General features: G+C 41.0%; 1 protein-coding gene across 1 annotated transcript in view; it reads left to right on the top strand.

Moving 5' to 3' along the window:
* The window catches only part of LOC140405785 (cell adhesion molecule CEACAM3-like), a 252,322-nt gene that overhangs the window by 222,485 nt on the left and 8,752 nt on the right, over window positions 1-21,085 (top strand). The window contains exon 4 of the mRNA XM_072494217.1: window positions 20,818-20,923. Coding sequence (XP_072350318.1) covers window positions 20,818-20,923 — 106 coding nt within the window. The remainder of the gene's footprint in view (window positions 1-20,817; window positions 20,924-21,085) is intronic.

Genomic DNA, 21,085 nt, shown 5'->3' with positions numbered 1-21,085 from the left:
TGACTGGAACTAACGTGTTCATCTGATTGGAACTAATGTGTTCATCTGATTGGAACTAACGTGTTCATCTGACTGGAACTAATGTGTTCATCTGACTGGAATTAATGTGTTCATCTGACAGGAACTAAAGTGTTCATCTGACTGGAACTAATGTGTTCATCTGACAGGAACTAATGTGTTCATCTGACTGGAAATAATGTGTTCATCTGACTGGAATTAATGTGTTCATCTGACTGGAACTAATGTGTTCATCTGACTGGAACTAATGTGTTCATCTGACTGGAACTAATGTGTTCATCTGACAGGAACTATTTTGTTCATCTGACAGGAACTTATATCTTCATCCAACAGGATCGAATGTGTTCATCTGACTGGAACTAATGTGTTCAACTGATTGGAACTAATGTGTTCATCTGACTGTTACTAATGTGGTCATCTGACTGGAACTAATGTGTTCATCTGACAGGAACTAATGTGTTCATCTGACTGGAAATAATGTGTTCATCTGATTGAACTAATGTGTTCATCTGACAGGAACTAACGTGTTCATCTGACAGGAACTAACGTGTTCATCTGATTGGAACTAACGTGTTCATCTGATTGGAACTAATGTGTTCATCTGACTGGAACTAATGTGTTCATCTGATAGGAACTAATGTGTTCATCTGACTGGAACTAATGTGTTCATCTGACTGGAACTCATGTGTTCACCTGACTGGAACTAATGTGGTCATCTGACAGGATCTAATGTGTTCATCTGACTGGAACTAATGTGGTCGTCTGACAGGAACTAATGTGTTCATCTGACTGGAACAAATCCGTTCATCTGACAGGAACTAATGTGTTCATCTGACAGGAACTAATGTGTTCATCTGACAGGAACTAATGTGTTCAACTGACTGGAACTAATATGTTCATCTGACTGGAACTAATGTATTCATCTGATAGGAACTAATGTGTTCATCTGACTGGAACTAATGTGTTCATCTGACTGGAACTCATGTGTTCACCTGACTGGAACTAATGTGGTCATCTGACAGGATCTAATGTGTTCATCTGACTGGAACTAATGTGGTCGTCTGACAGGAACTAATGTGTTCATCTGACTGGAACAAATCCGTTCATCTGACAGGAACTAATGTGTTCATCTGACAGGAACTAATGTGTTCATCTGACAGGAACTAATGTGTTCAACTGACTGGAACTAATATGTTCATCTGACTGGAACTAATGTATTCATCTGATAGGAACTAATGTGTTCATCTGACAGGAACTAATGTGTTCATCTGACAGGAAATAATGTGTTCATCTGACTGGAACTAATGTGGTCATCTGACAGGAACTAATGTGTTCATCTGACTGGAACTAATCCGTTCATCTGACAGGAACCAATGTGTTCATCTGACAGGAACTAATGTGTTCAACTGACTGGAACTAATGTGTTCAACTGACAGGAACTAATGTGTTCAACTGACAGGAACTAATGTGTTCATCTGACAGGAACGAATGTGTTCAACTGACTGGAACTAATATGTTCAACTGACAGGAACTAATGTGTTCAACTGACTGGAACTAACGTGTTCAACTGACAGGAACTAATGTGTTCAACTGACTGGAACTAATATGTTCAACTGACTGGAACGAATGTGTTCAACTGACAGGAACTAATATGTTCAACTGACTGGAACTAATGTGTTTAACTGACAGGAACTAATGTGTTCAACTGACAGGAACGAATGTGTTCATCTGACTGGAACTAATGTGTTCATCTGACTGGAATTAATGTGTTCATCTGACTGGAACTAATGTGTTCATCTGACAGGAACTAATGTGTTCATCTGACTGGAAGTAATGTGTTCATCTGACTGGAATTAATGTGTTCATCAGACAGAAACTAATGTGTTCATCCGACTGAAACTAATGTGTTCATCTGACAGGAACTAATGTGTTCATCTGACAGGAACTAATGTGTTCATCTGACTGGAACTAATGTGTTCATCTGACTGGAACTAATGTGTTCATCTGACAGGAACTAATGTGTTCATCTGACTGGAAGTAATGTGTTCATCTGACAGAAACTATTTTGTTCATCTGACAGGAACTAATATCTTCATCTAACAGGATCGAATGTGTTCATCTGACTGGAACTAATGTGTTCATCTGACTGGAACTAATGTGGTCATCTGACTGGAACTAATGTGTTCATCTGACAGGAACTAATGTGTTCATCTGACTGGAACTAATGTGTTCATCTGACAGGAACTAATGTGTTCATCTGACTGGAACTAATGTGTTCAACTGATTGGAACTAATGTGTTCATCTGACTGTTACTAATGTGTTCATCTGACAGGAACTAATGTGTTCATCTGACTGTTACTAATGTGTTCATCTGACTGTAACTAATGTGTTCATCTGACTGGAAATAATGTGTTCATCTGACTGGAACTAATGTGTTCAACTGATTGGAACTAATGTGTTCATCTGACTGTTACTAATGTGTTCATCTGACAGGAACTAATATGTTCATCTGACTGGAACTAATGTGTTCAACTGACTGGAACTAATGTGTTCAACTGACTGGAACTCATGTGTTCATCTGACTGGAACTAATGTGTTCATCTGACTGGAACTAATGTGTTCAACTGAAAGAAACAAATGTGTTCATCTGACTGTAACTAATGTGTTCAACTGACTGGAACTAATGTGTTCAACTGACTGGAACTCATGTGTTCATCTGACTGGAACTAATGTGTTCATCTGACAGGAACTAATGTGTTCAACTGACTGGAACTAATGTGTTCAACTGACTGGAACTCATGTGTTCATCTGACTGGAACTCATGTGTTCATCTGACTGGAACTAATGTGTTCATCTGACTGGAACTAATGTGTTCATCTGACAGGAACTATTTTGTTCATCTGACAGGAACTAATATCTTCATCTAACAGGATCGAATGTGTTCATCTGACTGGAACTAATGTGTTCATCTGACAGGAACTATTTTGTTCATCTGACAGGAACTAATATCTTCATCTAACAGGATCGAATGTGTTCATCTGACTGGAACTAATGTGTTCATCTGACTGGAACTAATGTGGTCATCTGACTGGAACTAATGTGTTCATCTGACAGGAACTAATGTGTTCATCTGACTGGAACTAATGTGTTCATCTGACTGGAACTAATGTGTTCAACTGACTGGAACTAATGTGTTCATCTGACAGGAACTAATGTGTTCATCTGACAGGAACTAATGTGTTCATCTGACTGGAACAAATGTGTTCATCTGACAGGAACTAATGTGTTCATCTGACAGGAACTAATGTGTTCATCTGACTGGAACTAATGTGTTCAACTGACTGGAACTAATGTGTTCATCTGACAGGAACTAATGTGTTCATCTGACTGTAACTAATGTGTTCATCTGACTGGAAATAATGTGTTCATCTGATTGAACTAATGTGTTCATCTGACTGGAACTAATGTGTTCAACTGAAAGAAACAAATGTGTTCATCTGACTGGAACTAATGTGGTCACCTGACTGTAACTAATGTGTTCAACTGACTGGAACTAATGTGTTCAACTGACTGCAACTCATGTGTTCATCTGACTGGAACTAATGTGTTCATCTGACAGGAACTAATGTGTTCAACTGACTGGAACTAATGTGTTCAACTGACTGGAACTCATGTGTTCATCTGACTGGAACTAATGTGTTCATCTGACTGGAACTAATGTGTTCAACTGACTGGAACTAATGTGTTCATCTGACAGGAACTAATGTCTTCATCTAACAGGAACTAATGTGTTCATCTGACAGGAACTAATGTGTTCATCTGACCGGAACTAATGTGTTTATCTGACAGGACCTCATGTGTTCATCTGACTGGAAGTAATGTGTTCATCTGACAGGAACTAATGTGTTCATCTGACTGGAACTAATGTGTTTATCTGACAGGAACGAATATGTTCAACTGACTGGAACTAATGTCTTCATCTGACTGGAACTAATCCGTTCATCTGACAGGAACGAATATGTTCAACTGACAGGAACTAATGTGTTCATCTGACTGGAACTAATGTGTTCATCTGACAGGAACTAATGTGTTCATCTGACAGGAACTAATGTGTTCATCTCACTGGAACTAATGTGTTCACCTGACAGAAACTAATGTGTTCATCTGACTGGAACTAATGTGTTCATCTGACAGGAACTAATGTGTTCATCTGACTGGAACTAATGTGTTCATCTGACAGGAACTAATGTGTTCATCTGACAGGAACTAATGTGTTCAACTGACTGGAACTAATGTGTTCATCTGACCGGAACTAATGTGTTTATCTGACAGGAACTAATGTGTTCATCTGACTGGAACTAATGTGTTTATCTGACAGGAACTCATGTGTTCATCTGACTGGAACTAATGTGTTCATCTGACAGGAACTAATGTGTTCATCTGACAGGAACCAGTGTGTTCATCTGACTGGAACTAATGTGTTCGTCTGACAGGAACTAATGTGTTCAACTGACAGGAACTAATGTGTTCATTTGACAGGAACTAATGTGTTCATCTGACTGGAACTAATGTGTTCAACTGACAGGAACTAATGTGTTCATCTGACTGGAACTAACGTGTTCATCTGATTGGAACTAACGTGTTCATGTGACTGGAACTAACGTGTTCATCTGACTGGAAATAATGTGTTCATCTGATTGAACTAATGTGTTCATCTGACTGGAACTAATGTGTTGAACTGAAAGAAACAAATGTGTTCATCTGACTGGAACTAATGTGGTCACCTGACTGGAACTAATGTGTTCAACTGACTGGAACTCATGTGTTCATCTGACAGGAACTAATGTGTTCATCTGACTGTAACTAATGTGTTCATCTGACAGGAACTAATGTGTTCATCTGACTGGAAATAATGTGTTCATCTGACTGGAAATAATGTGTTCATCTGACAGGAACTAATGTGTTCATCTGACAGGAACTAATGTGTTCAACTGACAGGAACTAATGTGTTCATCTGACTGGAACTAATGTGTTCATCTGACAGGAACTAATGTGTTCATCTGACAGGAACTAATGTGTTCATCTGACTGGAACTAATGTGTTCATCCGACAGGAACGAATCTGTTCATCTGACAGGAACTAACGTGTTCATCGGACTGGAACTAACGTGTTCATGTGACTGGAACTAACGTGTTCATCTGATTGGAACTAACGTGTTCATCTGATTGGAACTAATGTGTTCATCTGACAGGAACTAATGTGTTCATCTGACTGGAACTAATGTGTTCATCTGACTGGAACTAATGTGTTCAACTGACTGGAACTAATGTGTTCAACCGAAATGAACAAATGAGTTCATCTGACTGTAACTAATGTGTTCATCTGACTGGAAATAATGTGTTCATCTGATTGAACTAATGTGTTCATCTGACTGGAACTAATGTGTTCATCTGACTGGAACTAATGTGTTCATCTGACTGGAACTAATGTGTTCATCTGACAGGAAGTAATGTGTTCATCTGACAGGAAATAATGTGTTCATCTGACTGGAAGTAATGTGTTCATCTGACTGGAACTAATGTGTTCATCTGACTGGAACTAATGTGTTCATCTGACTGGAACTAATGTGTTCATCTGACAGGAACTAATCCGTTCATCTGACAGGAACTAATGTGTTCAACTGACTGGAACTAATGTGTTCATCTGACAGCAACTCATGTGTTCATCTGACAGGAACTAATGTGTTCATCTGACAGGAACTAATGTGTTCATCTGACAGGAACGAATGTGTTCATCTGACTGGAACTAATGTGTTCATCTGAGTGGAACTAATGTGTTCATCTGACTGGAACTGAAGTGTTCATCTGACTGGAACTAAAGTGTTCATCTGACTGGAACGAATGTGTTCATCTGACAGGAACGAATGTGTTCATCTGATTGGAACTAATGTGTTCATCTGACTGGAACTAATGTGTTCATCTGACTGGAACTAATGTGGTCATCTGACTGGAACTAATGTGTTCATCTGACTGGAACTAATGTGGTCATCTGACTGGAACTAATGTGGTCATCTGACTGGAACTGATGTGTTCATCTGACAGGAACTAATGTGGTCATCTGACTGGAACGAATGTGTTCATCTGACTGGAACTAATGTGGTCATCTGACTGGAACTAATGTGTTCATCTGACTGGAACTAATGTGTTCATCTGACAGGAACTAATGTGGTCATCTGACTGGAACTAATGTGTTCAACTGATTGGAACTAATGTGTTCATCTGACTGTTACTAATGTGGTCATCTGACAGGAACTAATGTGTTCATCTGACTGTAACTAATGTGTTCATCTGACTGGAAATAATGTGTTCATCTGACTGGAACTAATGTGTTCAACTGATTGGAACTAATGTGTTCATCTGACTGTTACTAATGTGTTCATCTGACAGGAACTAATGTGTTCATCTGACTGGAACTAATGTGTTCAACTGACTGGAACTAATGTGTTCAACTGACTGGAACTCATGTGTTCATCTGACTGGAACTAATGTGTTCATCTGACTGGAACTAATGTGTTCAACTGAAAGAAACAAATGTGTTCATCTGACTGTAACTAATGTGTTCAACTGACTGGAACTAATGTGTTCAACTGACTGGAACTCATGTGTTCATCTGACTGGAACTAATGTGTTCATCTGACAGGAACTAATGTGTTCAACTGACTGGAACTAATGTGTTCAACTGACTGGAACTCATGTGTTCATCTGACTGGAACTAATGTGTTCATCTGACTGGAACTAATGTGTTCATCTGACAGGAACTATTTTGTTCATCTGACAGGAACTAATATCTTCATCTAACAGGATCGAATGTGTTCATCTGACTGGAACTAATGTGTTCATCTGACAGGAACTATTTTGTTCATCTGACAGGAACTAATATCTTCATCTAACAGGATCGAATGTGTTCATCTGACTGGAACTAATGTGTTCATCTGACTGGAACTAATGTGGTCATCTGACTGGAACTAATGTGTTCATCTGACAGGAACTAATGTGTTCATCTGACTGGAACTAATGTGTTCATCTGACTGGAACTAATGTGTTCAACTGACTGGAACTAATGTGTTCATCTGACAGGAACTAATGTGTTCATCTGACAGGAACTAATGTGTTCATCTGACTGTAACTAATGTGTTCATCTGACTGGAAATAATGTGTTCATCTGATTGAACTAATGTGTTCATCTGACTGGAACTAATGTGTTCAACTGAAAGAAACAAATGTGTTCATCTGACTGGAACTAATGTGGTCACCTGACTGTAACTAATGTGTTCAACTGACTGGAACTAATGTGTTCAACTGACTGCAACTCATGTGTTCATCTGACTGGAACTAATGTGTTCATCTGACAGGAACTAATGTGTTCAACTGACTGGAACTAATGTGTTCAACTGACTGGAACTCATGTGTTCATCTGACTGGAACTAATGTGTTCATCTGACTGGAACTAATGTGTTCAACTGACTGGAACTAATGTGTTCATCTGACAGGAACTAATGTCTTCATCTAACAGGAACTAATGTGTTCATCTGACAGGAACTAATGTGTTCATCTGACCGGAACTAATGTGTTTATCTGACAGGACCTCATGTGTTCATCTGACTGGAAGTAATGTGTTCATCTGACAGGAACTAATGTGTTCATCTGACTGGAACTAATGTGTTTATCTGACAGGAACGAATATGTTCAACTGACTGGAACTAATGTCTTCATCTGACTGGAACTAATCCGTTCATCTGACAGGAACGAATATGTTCAACTGACAGGAACTAATGTGTTCATCTGACTGGAACTAATGTGTTCATCTGACAGGAACTAATGTGTTCATCTGACAGGAACTAATGTGTTCATCTCACTGGAACTAATGTGTTCATCTGACTGGAACTAATGTGTTCATCTGACAGGAACTAATGTGTTCATCTGACTGGAACTAATGTGTTCATCTGACAGGAACTAATGTGTTCATCTGACAGGAACTAATGTGTTCAACTGACTGGAACTAATGTGTTCATCTGACCGGAACTAATGTGTTTATCTGACAGGAACTAATGTGTTCATCTGACTGGAACTAATGTGTTTATCTGACAGGAACTCATGTGTTCATCTGACTGGAACTAATGTGTTCATCTGACAGGAACTAATGTGTTCATCTGACAGGAACCAGTGTGTTCATCTGACTGGAACTAATGTGTTCGTCTGACAGGAACTAATGTGTTCAACTGACAGGAACTAATGTGTTCATTTGACAGGAACTAATGTGTTCATCTGACTGGAACTAATGTGTTCAACTGACAGGAACTAATGTGTTCATCTGACTGGAACTAACGTGTTCATCTGATTGGAACTAACGTGTTCATGTGACTGGAACTAACGTGTTCATCTGACTGGAAATAATGTGTTCATCTGATTGAACTAATGTGTTCATCTGACTGGAACTAATGTGTTGAACTGAAAGAAACAAATGTGTTCATCTGACTGGAACTAATGTGGTCACCTGACTGGAACTAATGTGTTCAACTGACTGGAACTCATGTGTTCATCTGACAGGAACTAATGTGTTCATCTGACTGTAACTAATGTGTTCATCTGACAGGAACTAATGTGTTCATCTGACTGGAAATAATGTGTTCATCTGACTGGAAATAATGTGTTCATCTGACAGGAACTAATGTGTTCATCTGACAGGAACTAATGTGTTCAACTGACAGGAACTAATGTGTTCATCTGACTGGAACTAATGTGTTCATCTGACAGGAACTAATGTGTTCATCTGACAGGAACTAATGTGTTCATCTGACTGGAACTAATGGGTTCATCCGACAGGAACGAATCTGTTCATCTGACAGGAACTAACGTGTTCATCGGACTGGAACTAACGTGTTCATGTGACTGGAACTAACGTGTTCATCTGATTGGAACTAACGTGTTCATCTGATTGGAACTAATGTGTTCATCTGACAGGAACTAATGTGTTCATCTGACTGGAACTAATGTGTTCATCTGACTGGAACTAATGTGTTCAACTGACTGGAACTAATGTGTTCAACCGAAATGAACAAATGAGTTCATCTGACTGTAACTAATGTGTTCATCTGACTGGAAATAATGTGTTCATCTGATTGAACTAATGTGTTCATCTGACTGGAACTAATGTGTTCATCTGACTGGAACTAATGTGTTCATCTGACTGGAACTAATGTGTTCATCTGACAGGAAGTAATGTGTTCATCTGACAGGAAATAATGTGTTCATCTGACTGGAAGTAATGTGTTCATCTGACTGGAACTAATGTGTTCATCTGACTGGAACTAATGTGTTCATCTGACTGGAACTAATGTGTTCATCTGACAGGAACTAATCCGTTCATCTGACAGGAACTAATGTGTTCAACTGACTGGAACTAATGTGTTCATCTGACAGCAACTCATGTGTTCATCTGACAGGAACTAATGTGTTCATCTGACAGGAACTAATGTGTTCATCTGACAGGAACGAATGTGTTCATCTGACTGGAACTAATGTGTTCATCTGAGTGGAACTAATGTGTTCATCTGACTGGAACTGAAGTGTTCATCTGACTGGAACTAAAGTGTTCATCTGACTGGAACGAATGTGTTCATCTGACAGGAACGAATGTGTTCATCTGATTGGAACTAATGTGTTCATCTGACTGGAACTAATGTGTTCATCTGACTGGAACTAATGTGGTCATCTGACTGGAACTAATGTGTTCATCTGACTGGAACTAATGTGGTCATCTGACTGGAACTAATGTGGTCATCTGACTGGAACTGATGTGTTCATCTGACAGGAACTAATGTGGTCATCTGACTGGAACTAATGTGGTCATCTGACTGGAACTAATGTGGTCATCTGACAGGAACTAATGTGTTCAACTGATTGGAACTAATGTGTTCATCTGACAGGAACTAATGTGGTCATCTGACTGGAACTAATGTGTTCATCTGACAGGAACTAATGTGTTCATCTGACAGGAACTAATGTGTTCATCTGACTGGAACTGATGTGTTCATCTGACTGGAACTAATGTGGTCATCTGACAGGAACTAATGTGTTCAACTGATTGGAACTAATGTGTTCATCTGACAGGAACTAATGTGATCATCTGACTGGAACTAATGTGTTCATCTGACAGGAAATAATGTGTTCATCTGATTGGAACTAATGTGTTCAACCGAAAGAAACAAATGTGTTCATCTGACTGGAACTAATGTGTTCATCTGACTGGAACTAATGTGTTCATCTGACTGGAACTCATGTGTTCATCTGACTGGAACTAATGTGTTCATCTGACTGGAACTAATGTGTTCATCTGACTGGAACTAATGTGGTCATCTGACAGGAACTAATGTGTTCATCTGACAGGAAATAATGTGTTCATCTGACAGGATCTAATGTGTTCACCTGACTGGAACTAATGTGTTCATCTGACTGGAACTAATGTGTTCATCTGACAGGAACTAATGTGCTCATCTGACAGGAACTAATGTGTTCATCTGACAGGAAATAATGTGCTCATCTAACTGGAACTAATGTGTTCAACTGACGGGAACTAATGTGTTCAACTGACAGGAACTAATGTGTTCATCTGACAGGAACTAATGTGTTCATCTGACAGGAACTAATGTGTTCAACTGACTGGAACTAATGTGTTCATCTGACCGGAACTAATGTGTTCATCTGACAGGAACTAATGTGTTCAACTGATGGAACTAATGTGTTCATCTGACAGGAACGAATATGTTCAGCTGACTGGAACGAATGTGTTCATCTGACTGGAACTAATGTGTTCATCTGACAGGAACGAATGTGTTCAACTGACTGGAACTAATGTCTTCATCTCACTGGAACTAATCCGTTCATCTGACAGGAACGAATATGTTCAACTGACAGGAACTAATGTGTTCATCTGACTGGAACTAATGTGTTCATCTGACAGGAACTAATGTGTTCAACTGACTGGAACTAATGTGTTCATCTGACAGCAACTCATGTGTTCAACTGACAGGAACTAATGTGTTCATCTGACGGAAACTAATGTGTTCATCTGACAGGAACTAATGTGTTCAACTGATGGAACTAATGTGTTCATCTGACAGGAACGAATATGTTCAGCTGACTGGAACGAATGTGTTCATCTGACTGGAACTAATGTGTTCATCTGACTGGAACTAATGTGTTCATCTGACAGGAACGAATATGTTCATCTGACTGGTACTAATGTGTTCATCTGACAGGAACTAATTTGTTCATCTGACAGGAACTAATGTGTTCATCTGACAGGAACTAATGTGTTCATATGACTGGAACTAATGTGTTCATCTGACAGGAACGAATATGTTCATCTGACTGGAACTAATATGTTCATCTGACAGGAACTAATGTGTTCATTTGACTGGAACTAATGTGGTCATCTGACTGGAACTAATGTGTTCATCTGACAGGAACTAATGTGTTCATCTGACAGGAAATAATGTGTTCATCTGACTGGAACTAATGTGTTCATCTGACAGGAAATAATGTGTTCATCTGACTGGAACTAATATGTTCATCTGACTGGAACTAATGTGTTCATTTGACTGGAACTAATGTGTTCATCTGACAGGAACTAATGTGTTCATCTGACAGGAAATAATGTGTTCATCTGACTGGAACTAATATGTTCATCTGACAGGAAATAATGTGTTCATCTGACTGGAACTAATATGTTCATCTGACTGGAACTAATATGTTCATCTGACAGGAACTAATGTGTTCATTTGACTGGAACTAATGTGGTCATCTGACTGGAACTAATGTGTTCATCTGACAGGAACTAATGTGTTCATCTGACAGGAAATAATGTGTTCATCTGACAGGAACTAATGTGTTCATCTGACAGGAAATAATGTGTTCATCTGACTGGAACTAATGTGTTCATCTGACAGGAAATAATGTGTTCATCTGACTGGAACTAATATGTTCATCTGACTGGAACTAATGTGTTCATTTGACTGGAACTAATGTGTTCATCTGACAGGAACTAATGTGTTCATCTGACAGGAAATAATGTGTTCATCTGACAGGAACTAATGTATTCATCTGACAGGAACTAATGTGTTCATCTGACAGGAAATAATGTGTTCATCTGACAGGAACTAATGTGTTCATCTGACAGGAAATAATGTGTTCATCTGACTGGAACTAATATGTTCATCTGACTGGAACTAATGTGTTCATTTGACTGGAACTAATGTGGTCATCTGACTGGAACTAATGTGTTCATCTAACTGGAACTAATGTGTTCAACTGACAGGAACTAATGTGTTCATCTGACAGGAACTAATGTGTTCATCTGACTGGAACTAATGTGTTCATCTGACAAACTAATGTGTTCATCTGACAGGAACTAATGTGTTCATCTGACAGGAACTAATGTGTTCAACTGACTGGAACTAATGTGTTCATCTGACCGGAACTAATGTGTTTATCTGACAGGACCTCATGTGTTCATCTGACTGGAACTAATGTGTTCATCTGACAGGAACTAATGTGTTCATCTGACTGGAACTAATGTGTTTATCTGACAGGAACGAATGTGTTCAACTGACTGGAACTTATGTCTTCATCTCACTGGAACTAATCCGTTCATCTGACAGGAACGAATATGTTCAACTGACAGGAACTAATGTGTTCATCTGACTGGAACTAATGTGTTCATCTGACAGGAACTAATGTGTTCATCTGACAGGAACTAATGTGTTCACCTGACTGGAACTAATGTGTTCATCTGACAGGAACTAATGTGTTCATCTGACAGGAACTAATGTGTTCATCTGACAGGAACTAATGTGTTCATCTGACAGGAACTAATGTGTTCATCTGACAGGAACTAATGAGTTCATCTGACAGGAACTAATGTGTTCATCTGACAGGAACTAATGTGTTCATCTGACAGGAACTAATGTGTTCATCTGACAGGAACTAATGTGTTCATCTGACAGGAACTAATGTGTTCATCTGACAGGAACTAATGTGTTCATCTGACAGGAACTAATGAGTTCATCTGACTGGAACTAATGTGTTCATCTGACAGGAACTAATGTGTTCAACTGACTGGAACTAATGTGTTCATCTGACAGCAACTCATGTGTTCAACTGACAGGAACTAATGTGTTCATCTGATGGAAACTAATGTGTTCATCTGACACGAACTAATGTGTTCAACTGATGGAACTAATGTGTTCATCTGACAGGAACGAATATGTTCAGCTGACTGGAACGAATGTGATCATCTGACAGGAACTAATGTGTTCATCTGATTGGAACTAATGTGTTCATCTGACTGGAACTAATGTGTTCATCTGACAGGAACTAATGTGTTCATCTGACAGGAACTAATGTGTTCATCTGACTGGAACTAATGTGTTCATCTGACAGGAATGAACATGTTCATCTCACTGGAACTAATGTGTTCATCTGACAGGAACTAATGTGTTCATCTGACAGGAACTAATGTGTTCATCTGACAGGAATTAATGTGTTCATCTGACTGGAACTAATGTGTTCATCTGACTGGAACTAATGTGTTCATCTGACAGGAACTAATGTGTTCATCTGACTGGAACTAATGTGTTCATCTGACAGGAACTAATGTGTTCATCTGACTGGAACTAATGTGTTCATCTCACTGGAACTAATGTGTTCATCTGACTGGAACTAATGTGTTCATCTGACAGGAACTAATGTGTTCATCTGACTGGAACTAATGTGTTCATCTCACTGGAACTAATGTGTTCATCTGACTGGAACTAATGTGTTCATCTGACTGGAACTAATGTGTTCAACTGACTGGAACTAATGTGTTCATCTGACAGGAACTAATGTGTTCATCTGACTGGAACTAATGTGTTCATCTGACAGGAACTAATGTGTTCATCTGATTGGAACTAATGTGTTCATCTGACAGGGACTAATGTGTTCATCTGACAGGAACTAATGTGTTCATCAGACAGGAACAAATGTGTTCATCTGACAGGAACTAATGTGTTCATCTGACAGGAACTAATGTGTTCATCTGACAGGAACTAATGTGTTCATCTGACTGGAACTAATGTGTTCATCTGACTGGAACTAATGTGTTCATCTGACAGGAACTAATGTGTTTATCTGACAGGAACTAATGTGTTCATCTGACTGGAACTAATGTGTTCATCTGACTGGAACTAATGTGTTCATCTGACTGGAACTAATGTGTTCATCTGACAGGAACTAATGTGTTCATCTGACTGGAACTAATGTGTTCATCTGACTGGAACTAATGTGTTCATCTGACAGGAACTAATGTGTTCATCTGACAGGAACTAATGTGTTCATCTGACTGGAACTAATGTGTTCATCTGACAGGAACTAATGTGTTCATCTGATTGGAACTAATGTGTTCATCTGACAGGGACTAATGTGTTCATCTGACAGGAACTAATGTGTTCATCAGACAGGAACAAATGTGTTCATCTGACAGGAACTAATGTGTTCATCTGACAGGAACTAATGTGTTCATCTGACAGGAACTAATGTGTTCATCTGACTGGAACTAATGTGTTCATCTGACAGGAACTAATGTGTTTATCTGACAGGAACTAATGTGTTCATCTGACTGGAACTAATGTGTTCATCTGACTGGAACTAATGTGTTCATCTGACTGGAACTAATGTGTTCATCTGACAGGAACTAATGTGTTCATCTGACTGGAACTAATGTGTTCATCTGACTGGAACTAATGTGTTCATCTGACAGGAACTAATGTGTTCATCTGATTGGAACTAATGTGTTCATCTGACAGGGACTAATGTGTTCATCTGACAGGAACTAATGTGTTCATCAGACAGGAACAAATGTGTTCATCTGACAGGAACTAATGTGTTCATCTGACAGGAACTAATGTGTTCATCTGACAGGAACTAATGTGTTCATCTGACTGGAACTAATGTGTTCATCTGACAGGAACTAATGTGTTTATCTGACAGGAACTAATGTGTTCATCTGACTGGAACTAATGTGTTCATCTGACTGTAACTAATGTGTTCATCTGACTGGAACTAATGTGTTCATCTGACAGGAACTAATGTGTTCATCTGACTGGAACTAATGTGTTCATCTGACTGGAACTAATGTGTTCATCTGACAGGAACTAATGTGTTCATCTGACTGGAACTAATGTGTTCATCTGACAGGAACTAATGTGTTTATCTGACTGGAACTAATGCGTTCATCTGACTGGAACTAATGTGTTCATCTGACAGGAACTAATGTGTTCATCTGACAGGAACTAATGTGTTCATCTGACTGGAACTAATGTGTTCACCTGACAGGGACGAATGTGTTCATCTGATTGGCAAACATGTTCACAACATGAGCACATAAATTATGATTTGATTTACTTTGTAGTCAGACACTAATATGCTCACAGGTTGCACACAGTCTGATCAGCCGTCTGCCTCGAAGATATTCGCCAACAAAACCTTTGTATCTTCCATCGACATCCACTTATGTGTTTTCCTGTTGGGTTCTTACGTGTTTACCTGATGTGTACTATCACCTCACCACATGTACTTGGGTGTGTTCACCTGGCAGGCCCAATATTCCCATGTGATGGGATTTAAAGTGACCTTGTGATGTGATCTGACATGTTTTCCTGATTGCCGTCAGTTTGGCTGGACTGGATATTTTCCACATTTGATTTTTTTTTTTCAAATCTAGGCTTTGCTGCGACGTGCGGGCGTGCCTGTTCCGTGGGTCACTCTTTCCTTCCCCGCCGGCCCCTGTAGGGCTCCGCCCTGGCCACGCAGAGAAGGCAACCTCCTGCGCATGCGCGGAACCACGCCGGCGGTTCTGCGCATGCCCGAGATCACGCCAGCCCTTCGGCGCGTGCGCTAACCCGCGCAGTCACTTCCGCGTTCACCTAGTGAGAGAATTCCTCACTTTTGGGGGCTGTTGACCACAATACCCCCCCAGAATGGTTGCCGCCGGTTTTCCCGCCGGCGCGGGGACTTAGTCCCCAGAAAGGAGAATCCCGCCCAGGAGTTCTGTATTCCTTATAGAAAAACAGGAATTACTTTGAAATTATCAAGTGGTCTGAAGACATTCTTTAGCATGCAGAGAGAGAGAGACCCAAAATGCAGCTCCCAGCTGTAAGCAAAACAAAAGAACTCCCAGCCACTGAGCAGCTTCCAGCTCAAACCGAAAGTAAAAGACAGAATCACAGCCCAGCTCCACCCACACAGTGACATCACTGCAGCCATTTGATAAAACACACTTTTCTTAAAGGGACCCTCATAGGACAGTTCCCAGCGAAGTGGGTGGGCCTTCCTGTGGTTTTAAGCCTCACACCCTTTCAATTCTGACACATGGAATGAATGGACTTGGTGTGCCTTGGGTGAACAAAGAAAAGTACAGCACAGTAACAGGCCCTTCGGCCCTCCAAGCCCGTGCTGACCATACTGCCCGACTAAACTACAATCCTCTACACTTCCTGGGTCCGTATCCCTCTATTCCCATCCTATTCATGTATTTGTCAAGATGCCCCTTAAATGTCCCTATCGTCCCTGCTTCCACTACCTCCTCCGGTAGTGAGTTCCAGGCACCCACTACCCTCTGCGTAAAAAACTTGCCTCGTACATCTCCTCTAAACCTTGCCCCTCTCACCTTAAACTTATGCCCCCTAGTAATTGACCCCTCTACCCTGGGGAAAAGTCTCTGACTATCCACTCGGTCTATGCCCCTCATTGTTTTGTAGACCTGGCAACGTCTGAATTCAAAAGTTTAATTATCTTTTATTTGCAAATTTAAGTATCCCAAAATTCAAATGTATGTTTCTCCAACATTTCATTGGGAGAATGCTAGACCAGAGGAAGTACTGAAAGTACAGTGGGGTTAAAAAGAGAGAACGAGAGAGTGCGACAGGAACAGAAAAGGACATCAAGTGTAAGCGATGCCCCCCTTGCTCCAGTATTTCGAATAGAGTCCCTCATAATATCGAAATCAATCAGGAAAAAAACAGTTGTTTAACAACAAGAAAAAACATGTATTAAACATGGCGCGATCTAACGGAAAGGTTTCTAAGTGTGGTAGCGAGCAGGAAATGCCGGGTGTTTCCCCACGGCCGATGCAGCAAGACCATAGCTATATCTAATGTTAATTAGGACACTTAATGATGTCCCAGAGGCTTCACAGCGGAACTGACTGTCCTGTCAGCTGATTCACCGGGACCGTGCTTGGTGCTCCAGTACTGCCTAAAATCTGTAATTCAACAGAAACTCCAAATGGTACAGTGAGGTTGCAGCAGCTAACCAGAAGACTGTAGATCAAAGCAAGCAGCACGGCAGGGATAAAAAGGGGGACAAAGGGCTGGCAAAACATTTTACAACAATATGATAAAAAAGGGCACAGCAGACCACCTCAAAGCGGGCGACCCTCCAGAGGGTGTGTTGTAGACCACCACCAGACTCGAGGCATCCGCAACGCATTTTAAGCAGTTTGGTGCACCGCTCAATGACAGCTCAATTGGCCACATGGGCCTCGTATCATTTAAGTACGTCTGCTCAGTATTCTCCTGGGGCCCTGGAACTAACAGCCTCCCCAGCAAGGCCTTAACCAGGCATCATTTAGTATTGGTCCACACAAATACGGACCAGTTGTAACAGCTCCTGTGGAGGTCTCCCAGGCCACTGGAGACCCCGGGGTGGTCAGGCTCTGGGCACTCCTGCTGATACCTGGCTACCTTGGCACTGCCGGCCTGGAATCTTGCCACTTGGGCAGGAACGTTTCACTACATTTCCACTCACTGAAGTCATTGATTCTTGGCTGCTTTTTATCTTCACCGGCAATGTGAGAGATTCTCAGTATTTCCTCCAAATATTCTATCGTATTCGTGGAAGTGAGGATTGTGGGATGGCTTGACCGTAGTGGGGGGGGGGGGGGGTATTGTGGCCGAGAAAACAATCGGAAACACAATGTATTGTCTCCCAAATCTTTGTTCACCTCTGCTGCAAATCGCTGTTTAAATCCTTCTCGTCCGGTTTCTCAACTGGCCACAGCATCAAACTGGTTCATCATAGCCCCTCCTTTTCAAAAATACTCTGACTTTTACTTTAATCCGGTGCTCCACTCGACAGTTTTCATTCAATCAAGTACCCGATCTGTCTCTCTGCACGTTTCCCACAGAACTGCCTCACCATCAGCTTACCTGGATATATTAGTCTCAGTCCCCTCCTCTTTGTGCTGGATATACATTATAAATAACAGATCCTATTTGTTTGTGACCGTTGTACCTTCGGACATTGGTTCCCAATCCACAAGGACCTTGATTCTTGAACAATCATTTTTGTTCTCAAACGCTTCAGTCCCTCGACTCTGCTGAGCTTCTATAAGATTCCTCCACTGCCCTAATTAGCATGCTTTTCGCAAATCCAATTTTAATTGTTGCACCATTGATGGTATGTTTTTAGCTAATCTAGAATTCTCCCCAAAATCTCTCCACCCCTCTCCTTCCCTTCACCCCTTTCAGACACTTCCTAAAACCAATCTGTTTGTTCTGTAATATCTCCTTCAGTCGCTACGGTGTCACGTGTGTGGAAATATCCTGGGAAATTCCGCAGGACATTTTACTGTGTTAAAGGTTCTGTACGAATGCAAATTGAATAGATTCTGTAATAATCCACAGGAGGGAGGGGTTCTGTCACCACACCAGTATTTATTTGCAATAACTTCTATACCAGAGCAGCTCCAAACAGAGCTGCTAGCATTCCAGTCAACTTCAGACAGGGATGGGAAGTTGTGTGTGGAGTCTGAAGAGATAGGCTAAATGAATATTTTTCGTCAGTATTCACTCAGGAAAAAGATAATGTTGTGGAGGAGAATGCTGAGCCCCAGGCTATTAGAATAGATGGCATTGAGGTACGTAGGGAAGGGGTGTTGGCAATTCTGGACAGGCTGAAAATAGATAAGTCCCCGGGACCTGATGGGATTTATCCTAGGATTCTCTGGGAGGCCAGGGAAGAGATTGCTGGACCTTTGGCTTTGATTTTTATGTCATCATTGGCTACAGGAATAGTGCCAGAGGACTGGAGGACAGCAAATGTGGTCCCTTTGTTCAAAAAGGGGAGCAGAGACAACCCCGGCAACTATAGACCGGTGAGCCTCACGTCTGTAGTGGGTAAAGTCTTGGAGGGGATTATAAGAGACAAGATTTATAATCATCTAGATAGGAATAATATGATCAGGGATAGTCAACATGGCTTTGTGAAGGGTAGGTCATGCCTTACAAACCTTATAGAGTTCTTTGAGAAGGTGACTGAACAGGTAGACGAGGGTCGAGCAGTTGATGTGGTGTATATGGATTTCAGCAAAGCGTTTGATAAGGTTCCCCACGGTAGGCTATTGCAGAAAATACGGAGGCTGGGGATTGAGGGTGATTTAGAGATGTGGATCAGAAATTGGCTAGCTGAAAGGAGACAGAGGGTGGTGGTTGATGGGAAATGTTCAGAATGGAGTTCAGTTACAAGTGGCGTACCACAAGGATCTGTTCTGGGGCCGTTGCTGTTTGTCATTTTTATCAATGACCTAGAGGAGGGCGCAGAAGGGTGGGTGAGTAAATTTGCAGACGATACTAAAGTCGGTGGTGTTGTCGACAGTGCGGAAGGATGTAGCAGGTTACAGAGGGACATAGCCAGCTTATCTGAGAGGTGGCAAATGGAGTTTAATGTAGAGAAGTGTGAGGTGATTCACTTTGGAAGGAATAACAGGAATGCGGAATATTTGGCTAATGGTAAAGTTCTTGGAAGTGTGGATGAGCAGAGGGATCTAGGTGTCCATGTACATAGATCCCTGAAAGTTGCCACCCAGGTTGATAGGGTTGTGAAGAAGGCCTATGGAGTGTTGGTCTTTATTGGTAGAGGGATTGAGTTCCGGAGTCAGGAGGTCATGTTGCAGCTGTACAAAACTCTGGTACGGCTGCATTTGGAGTATTGCGTACAGTTCTGGTCACCGCATTATAGGAAGGACGTGGAAGCTTTGGAGCGGGTGCAGAGGAGATTTACCAGGATGTTGCCTGGTATGGAGGGAAAATCTTATGAGGAAAGACTGATGGACTTGAGGTTGTTTTCGTTGGAGAGAAGAAGATTAAGAGGAGACTTAATAGAGGCATACAAAATGATCAGGGGGTTGGATAGGGTGGACAGTGAGAGTCTTCTCCCGCGGATGGAAATGGCTAGCACGAGGGGACATAGCTTTAAACTGAGGGGTAATAGATATAGGACAGAGGTAGGTTCTTTACGCAAAGAGTGGTGAGGCCGTGGAATGCCCTACCTGCTACAGTAGTGAACTTGCCAACATTGAGGGCATTTAAAAGTTTATTGGATAAACATATGGATGATAATGGCATAGTGTAGGTTAGATGGCTTTTTGATTTGGTGCAACATCGTGGGCCGAAGGGCCTGTACTGCGCTGTATCGTTCTATGTTCTAAGACTGCCTCACAAAGCCTACACAGGTGCTTATATGGGCCCCCTCAATGAGCTATCATTGAGGGAGCTCATACTCCAAATGGCCAACCAATAATGCCAATTGGAGATTGAATGCCTTCTGTGAAGGCAAGTAAATTTGGGCAGTTCCATAGAATTGAAATATTTAATGAATGATCATTATAATGAATTAACTGAGTGATTCTGTTTTATTTCTTAGTTCCTATTAGAAGTGGCCTCTCTCGTCCTGGCTTAATCATCAGTGTTGTCTTTGGGATAGTGTTTGCGACTCCATTAACACTGGTCATTGGCTATGTCTTAGTCAGGTTAGTAAAGATTAATTTCACAATTAGCCACTTGTGACAATGAATCTTAGGAAATAAGCAGAGGGTAACAGGACTGATTGTGTGCTCCAAGCCAGGGGTAACACTTATAGGGACATATCACCGCAACACAGCCCACTGTTTTCCACACACCTCACTGACATT

Source organism: Scyliorhinus torazame, unplaced genomic scaffold (assembly GCF_047496885.1).
Source record: "Scyliorhinus torazame isolate Kashiwa2021f unplaced genomic scaffold, sScyTor2.1 scaffold_233, whole genome shotgun sequence".
Taxonomy (NCBI): Eukaryota; Metazoa; Chordata; class Chondrichthyes; order Carcharhiniformes; family Scyliorhinidae; genus Scyliorhinus; species Scyliorhinus torazame.
Note: the sequence above shows the minus strand (reverse complement) of the source record. Positions and strands in the feature narration are given on the sequence as shown.